This window comes from Salvia splendens, chromosome 12 (genome assembly GCF_004379255.2).
Source record: "Salvia splendens isolate huo1 chromosome 12, SspV2, whole genome shotgun sequence".
In the NCBI taxonomy this organism is placed as follows: domain Eukaryota; kingdom Viridiplantae; phylum Streptophyta; class Magnoliopsida; order Lamiales; family Lamiaceae; genus Salvia; species Salvia splendens.
Genome location: NC_056043.1, coordinates 32,430,484 through 32,452,151, shown reverse-complemented (window position 1 = coordinate 32,452,151; position 21,668 = coordinate 32,430,484). Strand labels below are relative to the sequence as shown.

The following is a 21,668-nucleotide window of genomic DNA, read 5'->3' as shown; positions in this document are numbered from 1 at the left end:
ACAATTATTCTATGCTTTCTATCACTACTTGAAATTAAATTAACACGAGAATAAGACAAAGATTCATAATATACGACGAACTCTACTTATCACTGTTATAGTTTTAAATGTATTGGGACGAATCAATTTAACTGAACGTCTATCATAAAATAAATTTTTGTCTAATCTAGCAAACCGAATACACACAAAATGGGCTGCTATGTTGATAAAAGAAAATTGGTTTCGAAACTAATTTGTTTTCTATATAAATATACACACACATATTCATAATAAAAAACACAAGTAAGAAAACTATAGATATCAATATAAAGAAACCTTTGCGGCGTAGTTTTGATCGATATCACCGCTTTCCGCCTTCTCCACGGCGGTGGGAGCGGAGGTTTCCTCCTGACGCGGCGGCTCCGGCGGTGGGACGGTGGTGGTTTCACCTCTCATGGCCTTTTGCACGCTAGCGCAGGCACCCATTATTTCTTCTCTCACCAAAGTAATTTAATAGAGAAAGATATTAAGCAAGATATATAGGGGTGTGATGTGATATAAATACTAGGGGGACCAAAACATATTAAGAGGAACAATTTATATTAATAAATACTTAAATTCTAAATTGCATTTCCATAACATGCTTTTTACATTTCTTTTTATAAATATGAATATTTCTCTCGTATATACCTTTAAATTCTCGAGTATATCCCCTTTATTATAATGACTTGAATTATAAGAAATATTTACTCCATTTCTTAAATATTGACTACTTTGTCATTTTAGTACTATTAAGTACTCCTCCTAATATGAAACAATATTGACTACTTTGTCATTTTAGTACTATTAAGTGCTTCTCGTAATATGAAATTAAGATATCCGTAGCGCGATCTTTAAATTTATATTTATTTATCTATAAAAAAAATGCATCAGGCCACACGTAATTCCAATATTTACAATGAGTTCATTTAACACAATTCATATTCTAAAAAATCATTATAATTTTTGTACTACTATTTTACAATAATATTAATTTATAGTAAAATTTTCGAGATTCATATTTACACGAGTTTCCAATTCCTCAATTTCTATTTATTTCCAAACCAAATCCCCTCTTTTATAGTCAAATTTTACAAATCGAGCTTCCTCCCCTTCCCACTCTCACCATTTCCGGCCACCGCGCTTTCAGATCTGTAATTCTCTTTGATTGTTAAATCTCTGGATTTTCTTTTTATGCCTTTTATTTTCGCTGTAATCCGTAATCAATTTTGACGGATTTCTTTTGCAGATTGTTTCTGCTGATTGTTGGAATTCTAAATTATGTGAGTATTATCTGCACTCGTTTATCTTTGGTTGATTTATTTTCAGAAAATCTGATTGGTGTATATGATTTACAGATGCGCTGGTTTTTATAATTTATGTTATTTAGCAATCCGTATGTAAAAATGGCATCTTTATTGCATTACTAAGCTTGTTCTAAAAGTTTTTCAAATCAATTGAAAGTCGTGTTACACTTTGGTGAAGGTGTTGGGAAATTTGGATTTTCAATCAATTTAAGATCTAATTTTGAACCAATGATTTCATGTTTGTATGGTTTACTAGTTCAATTTATCAATGTTTGCATGTGAAGTTTGAAGTGAAGAGGTTTGCTCTCCATGAGAAAAATGCTTCAAAGAAGCTTACAGAATTTATAAGATACTGACTGACAAGCTACTCCTGCACTCACCGGCGGATCCAGGGGGGGGCAGGAGGGGGCGACCGCCCCTTCCCGGCCGTCCGGAGAGCCTAAATATCCCTTATAATCGAGCCGGAAATAGCAAAAATCGCCCCCTCCGTGCATACAAAAATATGAGTTTTCAATGAATGTTGAATTATAGTTTGTAGCCTAATGGTTATATTGTTGGACTTTTAACCAAGAGGTCCATGGATCAAACCTTAATAAGACCATTTTTTTATTCTTTTAACCTCTCTTTATTTTATCAATTCATTTCATTACCAAATTAAACCATTTAATTACTTTATGAATCTATAGTCTTATTAGTTTACACATATTATTTTGTTATACTATTAATTTTTTAGTTAAAAAATACTTATTTTATGTAATTTTTATTGCTTCTTATTACTTTTATATCAAAATAAGTATTTAAAATATTTATGGAGTTTAAATATTTGCTATTTAATGTAGTAGTATTTCTTTTTATTTTTTTATTTTTAATTAATATATTATTTAATTTTATTCTTAAAAATTATATTATTTTTTAATATTTAATTTCGCCCCCTCCATATTCAGGTTCTGGATCCGCCACTGCCTGCACTACTTAAGAAATGGAACATGTTGCATCATGTCCAACAAACTAAGAAACTAACCTGCACTACTAAAATAGATAAGGTAATCCTAAACTAACTTGCAACAATCATTAAACAAAATCATTAAGATATCTGGGCCTTTTAGTGCTGCGTTGAGGTGTGTCAGATGGCTGGGCTTCGACTGTAGTAATTGGGTTGGGCTCGAGATTGGTAATTGATGGACACATGGAGTGGCCGAGTGGGTCTATCCAAAGGTATAACTGTATCAAAGCCTTTTGCTTATTTAAGGTAGTACTCAGTAGGGAACTCTTTTGATGGTCTTGTTCATAGGTTGTAGTAGGATATCATTATACTTGCACGTCTTGCTGATCTGAAGAAGCATCTTTGATGATTTAACAATCGTCACTTAATAATGCATGCTAGGGCCGACGAGGAGCCTATGGATCCCAAGAGGGAACTTGAAGACCGTTGCAAGGCACCATGCACAAGGCCACTTAAAGAATATCAGGTTATTTCTCCTAAATAACTTACACACAATATTTTGGTCTCCTTTACTATAAGATTTGCACGCCATTCATAGTAGTGTAGTTCTGCCTCATAAATACTTGAGAGATAACAAACTACTTAACAGTTTGCTATCCTTTTCGTATCTAGACCTTCCTGATTATGACCTGCATTATGGGTCTATGCATGATGGGTAAATATTAATTAGATGAGCTTGTTGGTATGTGCTTATAATGCCATTTTCTTTGGTATGAGGATTAGCTGAAACCATTGTATTTATAATTTTTTGTAGGACTCGTTAGTCTTTAGTATCAAGACTTCTATTTACTTATAAATATGGTAAAACCCGCCAGTGGATTAGGCAGAAGTTAATTATTTTAGGGAAAATTTACAGAAAGAACATGAATGTTGGCCTAATTCTGTCCCGCAACTTCAAATATCAGCCTGAAAACTCATGAATTTTGGATTTCTCCTCAGTTAATTCCATGGTGAGATATTTTGGTGAACTTGTATACGATATGGCAGCCGAAAAACAACACCATTTGGTTGAAAAACATGAACAGTATAATACACGTAGGCGGCCAGTTTTTTTCACCGTGAGTAATTGAAAAAATCCAACCTTCATGTGTTTTCTTGCTAATTTCAAAGTTGCGGGACATACCAGAATTTGACTAAACTTCATGTTTTTTCGTGGCACCTTTATTTTATTCATCGACAGGATTTTATACCTGACAGAAGGTTTCTCCCCGTTGTTCTATGTGTATTCTGAGAATAATCCTCCATTGCTTTTCCATTTGTATTTGTTCCTGAGGAAAACTTGATAGTTAACTCTTATAACTTCCTTTTTTGGCGAAAGTCTTGAGGCATCTAACTATATACCGCACCGACCAACTCTCCTTATTCTCTTTTGTGGGTATGCTACAAAGTGAGCTTTTGTAGAAAGTAGAAACAGTTTTGCTTTGTCATATGGTAGCCTGGTTTGGCTTGCCGATCATTACAATATCTTTTGAGAAACTGCTGATCTTTTCATTCGCCCTTGGCTTTTTGGGTGATAGGCTTGTTCTAAGAGAATTCAAGGTGATGAATCCGGACACAAACACTGTACGGGACAGTACTTTGACTACTGGCGCTGCGTTGACAATTGTGTAAGGGCACATTTTCTGTTATCCATTATTCTTTTTCCAGTGTATAAGAGCTCCTCACTAAATGCTGATTTCCTTGGACAGGTTGCTACCAAGTTATTTATGCATCTGAAATAACTGTTACAAGACCTCATCGGTGCACTTTACCAACTTACGCTCGTTTCTATTGTACCCCTTTTGTTGCGCTCTGGACGCCCGATTCTTTCCAAGAGCAGGATGTTCCCTTTTTTGCTATGCTTTTGGTGTTACTTACCTGAGATAGTGAGATATGGTTTCTCTTTCGAATAAAAATGAACTGGAATAGAATTTTATATGATTCAGCATGAATTTTTTTTTATCACTTCTGTTGCCAAGTTAATAATCGGTATTTTGTGTTCCTTGTTACCAACATTTTTGCTTTCATTTTCTGTGGTGGTACATTCATATATAGTTTAATCTACACCAAGGGTGACATTGATGCTAAAAAAAAGCTGAGTTCATTGATTGAAAACTACTCAACGGCAGATTTACCAACACTGGCGTTGTCGATAATATTTCTTTTTATATTTTTAAGTATTCATATTGGAGGGGAGTGATCAATTGCTAACTCAACTTCTAATTGCTAACTATAACTAATTAGAGATCTAGAGATCATATGATTTTAGAGATCTAGTGGTCTACAATTTGTCATGTGTAAATTTGTTTTTTTTATTATTAAATATAAAAGGATAATTGAAACTTCCACAATTAGAGTTTTGGATAAAAATGTCAGTGTAGTGTATTAAACATATCAGTACAATGTCATGAATATGTAAATATAATTTCGAATTGACATTTTATACATATTATGTTGACATATTTTGATAACTACATTGACATTAAACTGCTTCATAAAAATTCGAAAATTGAAGAATTTTTTTTCAAAAATTAAACATCTGAACATATGCAAGTGAGATTTTGTTAGAATTCTTATAAAATTATCTTTAATTTGATATATGTTGTGTCCAAAAATAATTTCAATTGTGATAGTTATATGCATTTAAAGTTTTGTGATATTTTGCAAAAGTTAATTATAACTAATTTATTGTTAATTGATCTTAATACCCTTATTGACATTTTTTTACACTATATTGATATTCAGAGTTGAATGATCTTAGCCTTTGACCAGTGAAGGTCTAATCTAATGCATATCATTTAGTTGTAGTTAGCAATTTAAAGAAGAGTTAGCAATATAACACCCCTCATATTGTATATCTAAGTTTCAAATTTAATTATCATTCACACAATACCGACAAACTTGTGTCGTTGGTAACTTTTTATATGAATTTAAATCTATTTCTGAGTTTCAAATAGAATCATAATTTAAAGGATATCGATCAACCGAAGTCCGTCGCTAATCCGTCGCTAATCCTATCATAGTTTTTTTTTTTTAATTTAGATGTTGTCTAAGGGAAAAACCTCACTAACATTTCCATCTAAAGGAAAGCTACCGTATTAAATGCAAAATTCAACTAACACACATACAATTATAGTAATTAAAGAAAAAAAAATGAAAGTGATATATACATGAAGCGCGACACAAAAATGGACCCGTATTGAATTTAAACTCATGGTTAAACATCAACTTGAACATTAGAATAACCACATATATCAAACACATTTGTGCTTTAAATATATGCTCAAGATCCACACTTTTTGTGAAAAATTAACATGTGAAAATATATTAAAAAAAAAGTTCATTGTGCGATTGTCAACACTAGTTTATTTGAGAACCGTCAGTGTATTTATTATATAAAGTCAAAAACTACAAATACAAAGTTGGTTAGTGTCAAGTGTAAAGTGTTCGGGTTAAAGTGGTGGATGGCCTATATGTGAACAACAATATTCCACTTTTATTCTTTTCTTGGTGTATTTAACATATGAAAAAAGATTATTAATGAAGTAAACATATCGACTTATAGTGTGAAAGAATCGATTCCTCGACGATGCCCAAAAGCATCTATGAGATAATTTATTGTCTTATTCCATATATTTTCTTCACTTTCACCAATATATCATTTAGGAAGATAATTCAAATAAAAAATGGACAATTAATTGTTACGAAAAGTAATATCATCATCTTCAGTTACTCGATCGCAAAGATTTATAGTAAATGCATCTCCTTGGTAGATCAATGCAATAATTGAATTTGAATCTCAGAATGATTTAATTTGAACAATAGTTCATAGTGAATATTACCGTGACTTACACGTTTAGTGCAATGTCCTCACACAAAACGTAGTAAGCTTTTACGATAATCAATCCTTGTCATTTACATCTCACATTACATTTAATTGAATTAAGGTTTTACTTATGATACATAAGTGAAATTAAACACCATAGTATCAATAGCGGATTCAGATGGGGTCGAGGTCGACTAGCCAACCCTTATCAATTTTCCATTTGGAGTTTTCGTCGACCCCACAATCTTACTTCACCATCCATTAATTACCAGAGATGGCCAACGCACCACCTTTGCCTGCCAACGCCAACAACGACCTTCTTCACTGCATCCAACTTTCACAAGTTCCAATTTAATTTGTGTTCACACCATTGTCGAATATGTACCATTCCCACAATCTCATAAAGCTTATAAAAAGCCTCTCAATAGCGTGTGCCCTCCACACTTCTACCTTACAAAAATCATTTCCACATAAAAAACAACTCTATATATACACACACATACACACATTTCCACTCTTCAATTCAAATTATTCCCAATGGAGAAACCACAAATTGACAACAACAAAAAAAGCATGTCCAACAAAATCATCGAAATCGAATTAGGGCGAAATGAAGAAGCACTAGCTGAGGCCGAAGACTACTCAAAGAGAGCACAATGGCTCCGCGCGGCTGTCTTGGGCGCCAACGACGGCCTCCTCTCCACGTCCTCGCTGATGATGGGCATCGGCGCGGTCCGGCGCGACGCCAAGACGATGCTCCTCACCGGCGCCGCCGGCATGGTGGCCGGAGCCTGCAGCATGGCCATCGGAGAGTTCGTCTCCGTCTACTCGCAGCTCGACATCGAGGTGGCTCAGATCAAGAGAGAGCAAAGGGGCCGCGAGGAGAGGAACCTCCCGAGCCCGGTGCAGGCGGCCGGGGCGTCGGCGGCGGCCTTCACGGTGGGGGCGGGGGTTCCTCTGCTCGCGGCCGCGTTTGCGCGGGACTACCGTGTGAGGCTCGGGGCGGTGGTGGCGGCCGTGAGCGTGGCGCTATTAGGGTTTGGGTGGGCCGGGGCGGCGATCGGGAGGGCGCCGCCGGTGAGGGCGGCGATGAGGGTGCTGTTTGGGGGGTGGGTGGCGATGGGGATCACTTTTGGTCTTACCAAGTTGATTGGTTATAGTGGCGTTTGATTAAGTTAACTGAAGTTTATGTTGTTAGTTATGTGATGATTTGAACTCGTGATTTATTGGTGTTTTTTTGAGTTAATATAATGATATAAGTTTTGCAAGTTTAGACATTGCTATAATGTAATACTCCCTCTTTTGTTGTTCGATAATAGAAGTTTCATTTTGTCATTTTAATTTCTTTGATGATAGAATCTCATTTCATTTTTAGGGTTAATTTAGTAGGGAAGATAAAGTAAAACAAATATGATAAGAACACATATTTTATGTTAGATAACTTCTTAATTTAGTAGAAATGTTAAGTATGTTTCATGGTTCATTAACTTATTTAAGTATTTTCACTCAAATTTAATTATAAAACTAATACTACCCCGTCCATAAAAATAGTTTTAATAAAGGACGACACATGTTTTAATGCAAAATTGGTAAAATAAGACAAAGACAGAACAAAAAAGGTTGTTGGAATGTTGTTAGTGTAACATGAGATTCTCACATCGTTTGGAGAATATTTATTATAGATGGATAGAGACTAGTTTTCGACGACCAAAAATCGGAAAACGTGACTAATTTTTATGGGCGAAGATAGTATATAAAAGTGAGAATCACGTTTTAGGATGGAAGAGAATTTGAACTTTGCCATTGTTGCCGATTAATTTAGCCACACCAGTTCGATTTTCAGGCCCTGTGGCCAGGGAAACCGACAATATCAAAGTTCATGATATTTTACTACAAAGTTTTAAGTTTTTAGAAAAATTCTGAATTTGGCCAAAGTTGGTGATAAACAACCAATTTCCCTATTTCTTATTAGATAATTGTTTCATCATGATTTAATTGATACGTAATTATATCGTATATAATCATTGTATTTTAATTTCAAGACGCTATACTTGGTCACACATTATATCACTCGTTCACGTTTTTTTGGCATGTTAATTAACTTGATTTCGCTTCTAAAACAAGCCTCATGCTAGTTAGTAAGGTGATTATTTTCATGCTATTTAGTAAGGTAGTTATTTTCTAGTTTCGCAAACACATGTATTTGGTGTGGACGAAAAATCAGAACTTTAGAGCTATTTGGACATAATAATGGCGGATCCAGGTAGGGTCATGTGACGAGTGGCCCCAATGTAGACCGATGAGGGCCGGAAAAACTACATTAAATTCAATTTTCGGAACTGTCATCGGCAGCACAAGTACCCTAATGAATTGAGCCAAACACACTTATGGCTCTTTATTAATCCAGGGAAATGTTTCGTGGCAAAGATAACACAGATGCTTGAGCCAGATAATCCCATGCTTCTTTTTTTTTTGCTTAATTTATTTATATTTTGTTTTTCTCCTAGAAAAGGAAAGCCGTGAATATATTTGAATGTATGATGTATCCATCCTAATCGATATAATTATTTTATAATTTTGTTTGTATGTGTAGAAATAAATGATCAGAATTTTATTTTTAATGAGAACTAAAAACCAGTCTATTGAATAAAAATGTCAACCAGGCTAGCCAACTTAAATTCTTGGTAATTCTATATTTATAGCAAATGAGTGCGTTAAAATGATATTTTAACAAAGTTCAGAACAATATGATATTTTGATAAAGTTTATGGACTAATAAAGATGTTCTCTCAATATCTTAATGAAGAAGAGAATAAATAGATAGAATTGCCTTTTATGTACTCGAGGGTATTTTCGCCCGAAAAAGTTTGAAACAGTGAAAAAATAGCTAATACTTAATCGAAGTTTATACACATCTATAAATATTTTTTCAAATGTTACATACAAAATTGATATATTGACAAAGTTCACGGGCCAAAAACTATCAACAAATTATAAAGTAAGGAATAAAGAAATAAAATGACGAGTATAACTTTTGAATATTGAATAAAGGATTTATTATAACTTTTAAAAGTATCGTAAATGAAGTAGAAACTAAATAATGAGAAAAGTAATCGGGCCAACTCACTCATTTTCAGGGTAGTCCTATCGGGCTTTGGCTATTTTTGTTACTATTCGGGGTAACCCATGAACTATGGTTAAAGACATTCCCACTCTTGATCAATTTAATCCAATTGTTACAATTAATAACCGGGTATTGATATATTGATTTGCAAATTAACTTCAAATCCACACATAAATATCCATATTCATAAAACTACTTACTTTGTGCAAAGTGCAAACTATGTCTAAATCCAAAATCTTGATGTAGCCAAGACCTACCATACGTTTTCAACATGAGCAAAAATCGACTAATTTCAAACTATCCTCTTATATAGAGAGTAATAGTCACCCAATAAAATAATACTAGAAAAATGTGCAAATACACACACATTCGAGTTTAAGATTAATTTGTCCTGAAATTATCCGTAGTTGAATTGGTCTGAAATTATTCGAGATTTATTTTGTCAAAATCCATCAAGACTAATCACAATAAATTCTAGTACCTACTCGAACTAACATAATGTACAAGAATAAATCTTATCTAATCAATCAAACCGAACATCATGACGAACTATTCTACACTATTAACCTCACCACCAAAACCACTTTCCCCAACTTAGTGAGACCAAAAGTGATGCCCATGGCCACCCACCCTCCCCCCACCCACAACCACCCCCCCACCCCGTCCCGCCAAGCGCCGCCCCGGCCCCGCCAAACGCCGCCATCCCCAGCGTCCCCGCGGCCGCCGCCACCCCTGTCCCAACCCTAGAGTCATCCACAAACGCAGCCGCGAGCAACGGCACAATCCCTCCCAACAAGAAGGCAAGAGCCGACACCATGGCTGCAAGCAAAGGGTTAGGAATTGATCTTCTTCCCTCTCTCTTCATCCGAGCCGTCTCTATGGGGTGGACGGAGACGAACTTGGCCACGGCCATGCTGCACGCGCCCGCGAAAAGGGCTGAGAAGCCGGTGAGGATCGTGGCTTTGGAGCCGGCTCTGGTGGCTCCGATTCCCATCATGAGGGATGAGATGGAGACCAGGCCGTCGTTGGCTCCGAGCGTGGAGGCTCGGAGCCAATGTGACCGAGCGGTGTAGTCGGTTTCTTGTTTGAATTGAGGGAGATTGGTCATGGATTTTTGTCTTAGGTGTATAGGATTTGGAGGTGGTTTGGGATAGACATTGATTGATGAGGCTAAGTTTGGTAGTTTGTGGGATGCATAGTTGGAAAACATGATTGGAATATAATATATATAAAGGTAGAGTAGAACACTTTAATTGAAATAGAGATTAATTGTACTAACAAATGATGCAAGGTTAAGTGGTATAGTAAACAAACATGCATGGGAGAAATCCAAGATATATAGTGGTTGTATATAGTATGTAACACCTTGAGTAACTTTATACTCCCTCCGTCCCGCACTACTCGCACTTATTTCCTTTTTTGGCGTCCCACGTTACTTGCACTCTTTCCATTTTTAGTAAAAAATTTCACCTACAGCCGTCATTTTTTACTTTCCTATACACTCATTCCTTAATATCCGAGCCGAAAAGAAAATGAGCGAGTAGCCTAGGACGGAGGGAGTATTTGTCCATATCAAGATGGGAGTGTGCTCTCCACACAATATCAGATTAAACTATACATATTAATTAGATTATTTATGGAAGTGTGCCTTCCACACACAAAGCGCATATACTTACTTAAATTCCTTTTTTCCACTTTGATAAAAGCCATAAAGGTTTGTTATTTAAGTAATTAAGCAGCATGTAACTTTAATTGATTCATATCTCTTCGTATATGGATCGACTACACAAAACATGACGAGTTATAACTTGAACTCTAATCATGATGTCATAATTATGGGACAAAGTAATAAAGAAATTTATGTGGATTGGTTAATTTACTTATTACCCGATTACCTATATAATCAAGACATTCATATTTTCTCGTTCTATAATATATCAATAAGACGAACTCAAATTTACTTTGTTAAGCCATCTCTTTCTCAATGACTGATGGGGTACGGACTAAACAAGCCCAACAGCAGTGACGGCCCATCAGCCCAAAGCCCAAGGAAGAGTATGAGTCCGGCATTACCAAAGAGTTCGGCCTCAGCCTACAGCTCGGTAAAAGCCAACCAATCAAGCTCTGCTCTCAAGTCGGCACCAAGCTCTCAGATCGGCAACCAAAGCAGTTCGGTCTCAGTAAGAGTTCGCCCTCAGCCTACAGCTCGGCAAAAGCCAACCAATCAAGCTCTGCTCTTAGGTCGGCATCAAGCTCTACTCTCAGATCGGCAACCAAAGCAGTTCGGTCTCAGTTTTCGACCGAACAAGGAGTTAGTGGACCCATGCAGGATTTCCACAACTTCCAACACACCCACTACCACGTGGCGTCAACTCAGGCCACGATCTTAGGCCATGACCTACACGACCTCCACGACCTAGAGTGATGATGTAAGCCACGATCTTAGTTCAATGTATAAATAGAACTTAGACCTGGTAGAAAGTGGTTAGAATCTCTCTAGAGAAATAATCATATAGCAAGTCTGTGTTGTAAGCTGTAATTGGCAGATCAAGCAATACAAACCTGCCCCCATTTCTCCCCGTGGACGTAGATTTACCTCAGTAAATCGAACCACGTAAAATTCTCTGTGTCGTAATTTATTTTTACGAGCATTTATCATCATCGAAAATTCGCGGATTCATCACTGGCGCCGTCTGTGGGAAACAGAGAACCAAATTTGTGATAAAGCGAATTTTTGACCATTTTTTCAACCCAAAAAATGCATACCAGATCGCAGAGTACCCGTATTCCTGCCCGTGAGAACCAGGAGGAAGCCAATCCATCCCATAGGTCTGGAAAACAGCCTAGGGATAAATCCACCACCAGTTCTCATGGCGGAGGAACAAGCCGCTCCAAAAGCCGTCACACCGAGTCTTCCCAGCAGCCCGATTTGAACGGGGCTGTCAAGCTGTTTTTGGCTGAAAAGCAGGAGGAATTCTTAACCTTCCTGCAGAGAAGCCAAAAGCAGCCGGAGGCGAAAACGGCGGATTCTCTCTCTCCCTCCATACGAGACAGTCACTACCGCAGTAGTATCATGTCTTCCAGAAGAAAGAATCCTCGGTACCGGAATCACAGGAGAACTCCATCTCCTCCATACCGAAGAAATGTCGGGTTCGCCATGTACGGAGCATTGAGGACTCCGTTCTCGGACGATATTACCCGAACTTCCCTACCACAGAACTACCGAACTCCGTCGATGACCTATGACGGACTCGTGGATCCTCATGATTTCTTGGGACGCTATCAATATAACATGGCGAACCAGGGTCTCAACGAGGTCCACATGTGCAAGCTGTTTCCCGAGCTGCTTATCGGGAACGCAAGAAGGTGGTTCGATAGCCTCCCCCAAGGCAGCATTAGATCCTACCGAGATCTAATGGATGCTTTCCACAGGAGGTTCTTTCAGAAAGCGGAAGCCCGGATCACTTCGGCTCAGCTGCTTTCTATACGTCAAGGTCGCGACGAAAAGATCAGCGATTTTATGACGAGATTCCACAAGGAATGCCTACAAGTAGATAATCTCAATGATCTACTTGTCTTTTCGGCATTCCAAAATGGAATCCTGCCCGGAGCTCTCTACAGAAAGCTCGTGGAGTGCGGTCCGCAAACAGCTCAAGAGATGTGGGACATTGCGGACAAGTTTTCTCGTGCCGATGAGGCAGACCGTCGAAAACGGTCTTTAGACAGCTCATCCAGAGAAGACAAAAAGAAGCCCGGTCATAGCGATCAGAGGCATCCTCGCCGAACACCTTCTCCACTAAAGGAGAGATAGCGGTCATCCGAGGTGATCGAAAAAGAGCAAGTGTGTTCGCAGATTGCGCTTAAAAGTGCCGAGCAATCAGTTCGGCACCATCAAGCATAGCAATCACAGCAGCCGGAATCAGAGGCCGGCGAAATGGCCGAAGTCACACCGGAGCCGAACTCGATGGTGTACGGCACTGAAGCCGTGATTCGGTTGAGATCGGCATATCCAGTCCCCGAACTCAATTTCTCCTCAGAAATGAATGGTGATGGACTGAGAGCCGAACTAGATCTTGCCGAAGAAAGAAGAGAATTGGCCTGCCTAAAAGCAGCCAAGTACAAGGAGCAAGTAGCCCGGTATTACAACCAAAGGGTGAAGAAGCTGCAATTTCAAGTGGGAGATCTCGTCTTGAGAAACAACGAAGTAAGCCGAGCAGAAAAGCTGGGCGAACTCGAGCCCACATAGGAAGGTCCATATCGGGTGTCAGAAGTCCTCGGCAAAGGGTCTTAAAAATTGACTCACGCGTCAGGAGCACAAGTACCCCGAACATGGTACGTTTCCAACCTCAAGAAGTTCCATTTGTAAGAGACAGTCCGGTCAGTCAGTCTTATGTGTTTTCTTTGTTTTTTACTTGTTCTTGTCTCTACGTGCGTTGTGTCTGTCTATGTGAGTGTCGTCTCTTACAAATAAAACTGAGGTATCTCGTTCTTCAAAGGCTGATCCCCTTTTTAGAACATACAAGCCAACGATTGTGCGTCAAAGCTTCTAAAGAGGATACAAGACCACAATTCAGCTTAAACAAGCAGTTCGTCTGAAACGAGCTGCAACAAGCCCACGATTGTGTGTCAAAGCTTCTAAAGAGGATACAAGACCACAATTCTGCTTAAGAATCAAGCACTTCGTCTGAAACGAACTGCAACAAAAGTCCGATTCTCGCGATAAAACTTGCCTGAATTAGGACAAGGGAAAGTCCAATCCACGCGATAAAACTCGCCGAATTAGGACGACCAAGTTCGGTCAAAGCAGTTTACCTCATAAGACCGAGGACGACCATGTCTAGTCAAAGAGGTTTACTGCATAAGACCACTTCGGTTAACTGGGAAAGTCCGATCCACGCGATAAAACTCGCCGAATTAGGACAAGGGAAAGTTCGATCCCGGCGACGAAAATCGCCAAATTAGAACACAAAGACGAGTCCGGTCAAAGATGTTTATTTCATCAGACCAAAGACGAGTCCGGTCAAAGATGTTTATTTCATCAGACCAAAGACGAGTCCGGTCAAAGATGTTTATTTCATCAGACCAAAGACGAGTCCGGTCAAAGATGTTTATTTCATCAGACCAAAGACGAGTCCGGTCAAAGATGTTTATTTCATCAGACCAAAGACGAGTCCGGTCAAAGATGTTTATTTCATCAGACCAAAGACGAGTCCGGTCAAAGATGTTTATTTCATCAGACCAAAGACGAGTCCGGTCAAAGATGTTTATTTCATCAGACCAAAGACGAGTCCGGTCAAAGATGTTTATTTCATCAGACCAAAGACGAGTCCGGTCAAAGATGTTTATTTCATCAGACCAAAGACGAGTCCGGTCAAAGATGTTTATTTCATCAGACCAAAGACGAGTCCGGTCAAAGATGTTTATTTCATCAGACCAAAGACAAGTCCGGTCAAAGAAGTTTACTTCATAAGACCGAGGACAAGTACGATGAAATTTTTTCGCTAAGCTGTAAATACACAGTGTTAGAAGCGAAAACAAAAACAAAATTTCATTTTCAAATCTTGTTCGGCACACAACTCCGCTACCCTACAAGATGGCGTTACGCTATTACAAAGGACTATTCTACTGTCCAGGGTTGCTAAAGTTGAGCCATCTATTCACAAAATCCTCGTGAAGCTGAGTTCGGGCGTTCCAGGCAGCTGCAGAATAAGCAGGTCGACGAGATGCTCTAATCGACCTGCCACCTCTTCTCTGAGCCCGGGAAGCCCTAGCACCTCGGCGGCGAAGAGTCTCTTCACGAAGCAGTTGTTGATCTTGCTCACTCATAATCACAGCTCCTCTACGAACTTCAGCCTGTTCTCGTCTTGACGTTTCCGGCTGTTCCAGAGTTCGTTGCTGACTTGGAGTACGGTTTTGAGCAAGTGAATCAAAGGTTTGATCTGGAGTGCGAGCATCTGTTGGCACGATATGCCGAAGGAATCTTTCTATGGAGGGGCGCCGAGAAAGAACAATGTTGTACCGAGAAGCCCAGCGCCGCAATGATGTCACGACTTGTTGGCAAGCCGAGCTCTCCAGCGCATTGTTCCTCCGGAGTACATTATATTCCTCCCACAGTTCGTCAACTCGACTCTGAACATCTGATATGGTCATTCCCCCGCGCACACGGATGTAATCCTCGTACGCAGTCCTCTCAGCAATGGTCGTATTCAGCTCGGCCTCCAGATCATTCTTATCGGACTCTAAGTCCTTATTATCGGCATCCAGCTTCACCAAACGAGCCAGAAGCTCGTCATTCTTCGTCTGATCGGCTATAGCTCTTTTCTCAGCTTCGTCTAAAGCCGAAGAGTACAGCCGCTTCCAGTGAAGTACCTCCAGCTCCTGGAGAGTTAAGAATACAAAGCAGCTACGTCAGTTCGGCATTTCAGCTTACCGAGCAGGTAGTAAACCACAACAGGAGTAAGAGAGTACGAAAGGCTATACGAAGACACAAGAGCAGAAAGAAGAATTTTTTCATTCATAAGAAAAAAATTTTTCTATACAAGGAGGGCTTCAAGGCCATTTTACATAAAGGAAGAAACTAAACTAAGAGAAGGGAGACGAAATCATACTTCGCTAGCTTCGTCTCCACCTTCTCGGTGAGGTTCAGCTTCCTTCTCATCTGCTTCAGCTTCAGCCTCTGCCTCCTTGCTCTCCTCAGCCTGCTCGGCGCCACCGTAGCCGATCTGCTGCGTCTCCTGATCGGCTTCCTTCTCCGGATGCCCGGCTCGCTCGACTTCGGCCTCCCGCTCCAGCGGCTCGGCCTCACCCTCTCCGTTGTAAGTCGAAGCGGGTGAAACGGGTCCCACGGAGGCAAAGATAGCCTCCAGGTTCTCGTCCCGATCAGCTCGACAACTCCGGACTCGGTCTGCAGAAAGCAGGACCGAGGATGAAGCGAGCTCCTCAAGGAGCGGCAGATTCTGAAGCCGAGCTGCTATCTCTCGGCTGTACAGAGGCAGCACGACATCGGCCCCCTGCTCGCCCTTATCGGCAATTAGCCTTACCAGGCTACCGACAAAGGCCGAGAACTGGCTGCTCAAAAAGAGTTTCTCCGTGTAAACACGGAGAGCCTCCCCTTGGGCAACCACGGCAGCAGCATCGCTCCGCTTCGCCTGCTCTCGCTGGATGACGAGCTGGTTTTTGGCAAACTGAGCTTCATCCTGGGCCGAAATCCTAGCAGCTCTGGCCTTCTCAAATTTAGCCTCAGCCTGTTCGGCCCGATGACAAGCAGCCGCCAACTTCCTCTGCATCTCGGCATAGTCATTGGACGCTTTGGAGAGTTCGACGGCGACGAGCTTGGAGAGCATATCGTTCCTCTGAAAATGGATAAGGAAAAAAGTCAACAGAGGGCACCAAAAATACAGGACAGAAGCCAGGCCAAAGAATCAAGAAGACAATTCACCTCGGCGAAGTCCGTGGGCCATAAAAATGGCTCACAGATATGCTCCGAAGGAGGCGCCAAGACCACGTCTTTCTCTGGCGCTCTCGGGGGCTTCTGGGTCCTCCCCTTCCTACTTGCCGAAGTCGACTCCGGCTTCTTTGGACCCGAAGAGGTCTTTTGCCTCTTCGGATTCTTCTCGGCATCAGGCGCCGAGCTGGTAGCCTTCTCTTTCTCCGGCTCCTCAAGCTCGGAGGACTTTCGGATAGCCTTATTCAGCATGAACACTGCCAAAAAGCAAGAAAACAAGGTTAGTTTTCTTCGTTAAAGCAGTAGAGCATAAAGATAAAGAGAAATCCTCACCCTCGGCCTCTTCGTCCGAAGACGAGATATTGAACACGAGGTCGCCCTTGACGAGCTCAGTTTCCGAATACTGTTTCCTAATCATAGGAATCTTATTGAGCTCGCCCTCGAGCTCGGCCAACGGTTCTAACCGAGGATGGGGAATCACGGACTTCGGCCTTCTCCAAGGAAAGCCCGGAGCCGAAGTCCTATTATAAAAAAAGAAACGGTTTTGCCATTTCGGCCACTTGGTTTTGCAGAAGGCCCTAAAAGGCTGTAAGGGGATCAAGTAAAACCAAGATCCCTTCCTTTTAAACTGGAAAAAATTAAGGATTGCCCTCAGAGACAGATCCTTATCTAGCCTACGCAGTTCGGCAGCAAAAGCCGATAAGTGCCTCCAAGAGTTCGGAGTCACCTGACCTAAAGGGAGTTGAAAAAAATCAAGAAGCTCTACAAAAGGTGGGGGAAGAGGAAAACGAAGCCCGCATTCTAAGCAGGCTTCGTAAACGGTGGCATAACCCTCCGGCGGGTCGTTAGCCCTATGATCATCGTCGGGAACCACCGCCTTCCCCCCAGGTAAAAAATATTTCTCGTGAAGGGATATCACAGTATCCTTACTCAAGATACTGTGAAAATACTCTACGGTCTTCTCCCCGGATTCTTTCCGGCTAGAAGACCCCTTATCCCCTTTCCTACCGCTACCCGACACCGAAGAAGAAGAAGAAGACATTTTTCTTACTTTTTGAAAGTGAAGAAAGTCTGAAGAAGCTCTTGAAAGCGGAAGAAAATTTCTCGAGAAAGAGAGAGTATAGAAGACGCAACAGCAAAGGTGTTCAAATGAGGAAGAAAGAGCATATTTATCAGATTCGGCGAAGATTTCAAAATCGTCGCACCGTTTCGAATCCCACCTTTTCAGGATTCAACGGCCGAATTTTACTGTCGCATTTAATGCAGTCACATGCAAGGCACGTCCCCTGACGTCAGCCTCCCCCGTACCTTTATCCAGAATGCCGAAGTGACTCGCTTCGCCGAAGTGATTCACTTCGTCTTTCGGGGGGGGTAGTGATGGGGTACGGACTAAACAAGCCCAACAGCAGTGACGGCCCATCAGCCCAAAGCCCAAGGAAGAGTATGAGTCCGGCATTACCAAAGAGTTCGGCCTCAGCCTACAGCTCGGTAAAAGCCAACCAATCAAGCTCTGCTCTCAAGTCGGCACCAAGCTCTCAGATCGGCAACCAAAGCAGTTCGGTCTCAGTAAGAGTTCGCCCTCAGCCTACAGCTCGGCAAAAGCCAACCAATCAAGCTCTGCTCTTAGGTCGGCATCAAGCTCTACTCTCAGATCGGCAACCAAAGCAGTTCGGTCTCAGTTTTCGACCGAACAAGGAGTTAGTGGACCCATGCAGGATTTCCACAACTTCCAACACACCCACTACCACGTGGCGTCAACTCAGGCCACGATCTTAGGCCATGACCTACACGACCTCCACGACCTAGAGTGATGATGTAAGCCACGATCTTAGTTCAATGTATAAATAGAACTTAGACCTGGTAGAAAGTGGTTAGAATCTCTCTAGAGAAATAATCATATAGCAAGTCTGTGTTGTAAGCTGTAATTGGCAGATCAAGCAATACAAACCTGCCCCCATTTCTCCCCGTGGACGTAGATTTACCTCAGTAAATCGAACCACGTAAAATTCTCTGTGTCGTAATTTATTTTTACGAGCATTTATCATCATCGAAAAATGACCAAACTTATAAAACAAATAACAAAGCCTCTTTACAAAGTGGAAGAAAGAATCCAAATTTTGATCAACCAATAATATCCCTGCACCATCTCATAAATTTATTAAATACATATAGGTGTGTGGAGTGCACACTCCCTTCAATAATTTAAAGCCATAATTCCCCACTAATGTGTGGAGAGCACACTCCTCATATTTTAATAGTGCTCATTAAATACGTAAGGTGTGTGGATATGCTTTGCTAATTTGTAGGAATCCATCTTTAGAGGTGACAACAATATATAATACTAGTATTAGTATACATACTTATTTTTGTAATGCAATCAAATATATATCCATGTAATTTCATGGAAATAAATTGTAAAAAATTCATCATCAAATTTAGCTTAATTGGAGTAGTGTAATGTTCTAATAATCTGTTTGTTATGCTTATTGGAATTTTGGTGACTAGACTAAAATTTTATATATAGATAAAATTTAGCTTAATAGGAGTAGTAGATTATCTATCCACGATATATATATTAACGGTTCTTTTTTAATTCCAACTGCTTTTATGATTTATCCATATTCGTCATACACATATCTAGTTTCTCTCGTTCATCCTCTAATTATTTCTATCTCATTACCCATCTTTCTCTTAGTTCCCTGCCGCTAACATTGTAACTGCTTTTGGCGTTGCCGCTAGTCGCTAGACATACCCACAACTATTAACAACGACATTTATTTTTTACCTCAAACTCAAAATCCTAACTCCGTCACCGATTAATACTAATATATAGACCTAAAAAAATAGTTGATATATTTAACCACGACTAATGCTTATGCTAATTACACTACCCTATTTTTTTAAATCCACCTCCTAATCTTGCACTATTGTCGTCTTTATTTTATTCTTCTTTCATTTTTGAGTTAGTGTCATCTCAATTTGTGTCTAATTATTTCCTCTATAAATACCTCTTTAATTCCTCTTTTCCTAGTGTATCAAACTCACTACCCAATCCAAAGCAAAACCCTAATTTCATGGCTTCTCAAAACCAGCTCCCAATTGCAATCCCTAAAGACCTCCCCCAAATGGAGGAAGAAATCAACTTCTCCGAAAGGGCCCAGTGGCTCCGAGCCGCAGTGCTGGGGGCCAACGACGGCCTGGTCACCATCGCGGCCCTAATCCTGGGCGTCGGAGCCCTAAAACACGACGCCCAGGCCATAATCCTGGCCGGCTTCGCTGGCCTCTTCGCCGGAGCTTGCAGCATGGCCATCGGAGAGTTCGTGTCCGTGTATACTCAGCTGGACATTGAGAGAGCTCAGATCAAGAGAGAGAAAGCGACAATGGCCGGAAACGGTGGGGCGGAGGAGGCGGAGAGGGAGGCGCTTCCGAACCCTTGGCAGGCGGCCGCGGCCTCGGCCATCGCGTTCTCGTTGGGGGCCGTGCTTCCGTTGCTCGCAGCTGCGTTCGTGGAGGACCATAGGGTCCGGCAGGGGGTGGTGGTGGCGGCCACCACCGCGGGCTTGGTGGGGTTCGGAGGCGTTGGGGCGGTGCTCGGGAGGACTAAGGTGGTGAGGTCTTGTGTGAGGGTTGTGGTGGGTGGGTGGATGGCTATGGCTATCACATTTGGTCCCATTAAGTTGCTCGGGTCGAGCGGATTTGAGATGTGATGAATTGAACCCCTGATCTATTGGTTATCTGTGTGGATTTATGTTTTCCGTTTTATAAAGAAAGTAAAATAAAGAGGATCAGTAATGATTTCTCGTATGTGTCAGTAGTCGTGGTTAATCGAACCCTCGATCTATTGGTTACTAAGATGTATTTCTTCGTCTCTAAGTGAATTTAGGTTAGAGGGATGTTATTTTATGTAGTGCTGATAACTACAAAATGTGCATTGGGTAAAAAAAATGACTATATTTTGTAATGGATGTCCTAAGCCAATGCATTTTGTGTCAAACTTAAGCTTCATGGGAACTATAGATAATGTCATTTGTAACTTGCAATAATCTTAGTAATAGTATACATGCATGCATGAGTTGAAGCAAAATTTAAACTTTTGTTGAGCTTCATATTTTTTATTAAGAAGCACATGAGTTTAGAGATATGGAGATTGATGGAGCATAATTTATAAATATCGTTCTTTGTTAAAATAAATTTTAAGGTGAACAAATTCGTACGAGTATATAAAAAGAGACACCAGCATGAGCCATTAATTACTTTTAAGTGACTCAATTATTTACTTTTTAGGTCACTTGACTTTAAATTATTTAACTAATAGAAGCATCTTTTACTTTTGGTTTTGGATAGGATTATTTGTCGCAATGTTCCACTATCCATTAAACTAAATATTACATCAAACTCTAATTGATATATAAAGGTAATTGCACGTAAATAAATAAACTTTAACTAAATCCTGATTTTGCATATAACTAAGATTATAGTAACAAAGTTTTATTTTTCTCAATATATTCAATAGAGATTATGAATAATTTATTTATCCTCATTCATCCCATCAAAATAATTTAGAATTTTATTATTATTTTTATAATTTACCAATAATTTAAATATTGAAATTTAAATTTAATTATTTAAAATTGAAACCTAAAAGAACCATAATGTTTTATAGTAATTTTCATTTATATTTTCGTCAAAATAAAGAATATTAAAGGTCAACCTATTAAATGAAAAAAAGACATAAAGAAATGAAAGAAAGTAGACTAAAAAAGGAAAAAAAAATCATTTTCAAGGGTTTTGCTCAGGGGTTTTACCACTCAACCACCACCCAACTCCTTGCCGCCGCGTCTCCGCCGCCAACACCTTTAAATTCCCACACTCCCGTAAAAGCGATAGCATTCAGCTCCACCGAAGCATTTCTCCTCCAATAAACGATCAACCGCCATGTAGTATCTATGCGTCTTCTACCACATAAA

At 40.1% G+C, this 21,668-nt stretch overlaps 4 protein-coding genes across 4 annotated transcripts; 3 read left to right on the top strand and 1 right to left on the bottom strand.

Moving 5' to 3' along the window:
• Nucleotides 1-1,047: 1,047 nt before the first annotated feature.
• Nucleotides 1,048-4,316, top strand: LOC121758398 (cytochrome b-c1 complex subunit 6). The gene is made up of 6 exons (XM_042153803.1): nt 1,048-1,172; nt 1,268-1,301; nt 2,432-2,540; nt 2,710-2,794; nt 3,846-3,935; nt 4,017-4,316. The coding sequence occupies exons 3-6, from the start codon at nt 2,512-2,514 to the stop codon at nt 4,047-4,049; spliced, it is 237 nt and encodes a 78-aa protein (XP_042009737.1). The 5' UTR covers nt 1,048-1,172; nt 1,268-1,301; nt 2,432-2,511; the 3' UTR covers nt 4,050-4,316.
• Nucleotides 4,317-6,594: 2,278 nt separating this feature from the next.
• Nucleotides 6,595-7,474, top strand: LOC121758088 (vacuolar iron transporter homolog 2-like). Its single transcript, XM_042153527.1, has one exon. The coding sequence runs from the start codon at nt 6,671-6,673 to the stop codon at nt 7,301-7,303; it is 633 nt and encodes a 210-aa protein (XP_042009461.1). The 5' UTR covers nt 6,595-6,670; the 3' UTR covers nt 7,304-7,474.
• Nucleotides 7,475-9,825: 2,351 nt separating this feature from the next.
• LOC121757912 (vacuolar iron transporter homolog 4-like) lies at nt 9,826-10,440 on the bottom strand. The gene has a single exon (XM_042153367.1). It carries the CDS (start codon nt 10,363-10,365, stop codon nt 9,826-9,828), a length of 540 nt encoding a protein of 179 aa, XP_042009301.1. The 5' UTR covers nt 10,366-10,440.
• A 9,335-nt stretch (nt 10,441-19,775) lies between these two features.
• Nucleotides 19,776-20,408, top strand: LOC121757363 (vacuolar iron transporter homolog 4-like). Its single transcript, XM_042152916.1, has one exon. It carries the CDS (start codon nt 19,776-19,778, stop codon nt 20,406-20,408), a length of 633 nt encoding a protein of 210 aa, XP_042008850.1.
• Nucleotides 20,409-21,668: the final 1,260 nt, after the last annotated feature.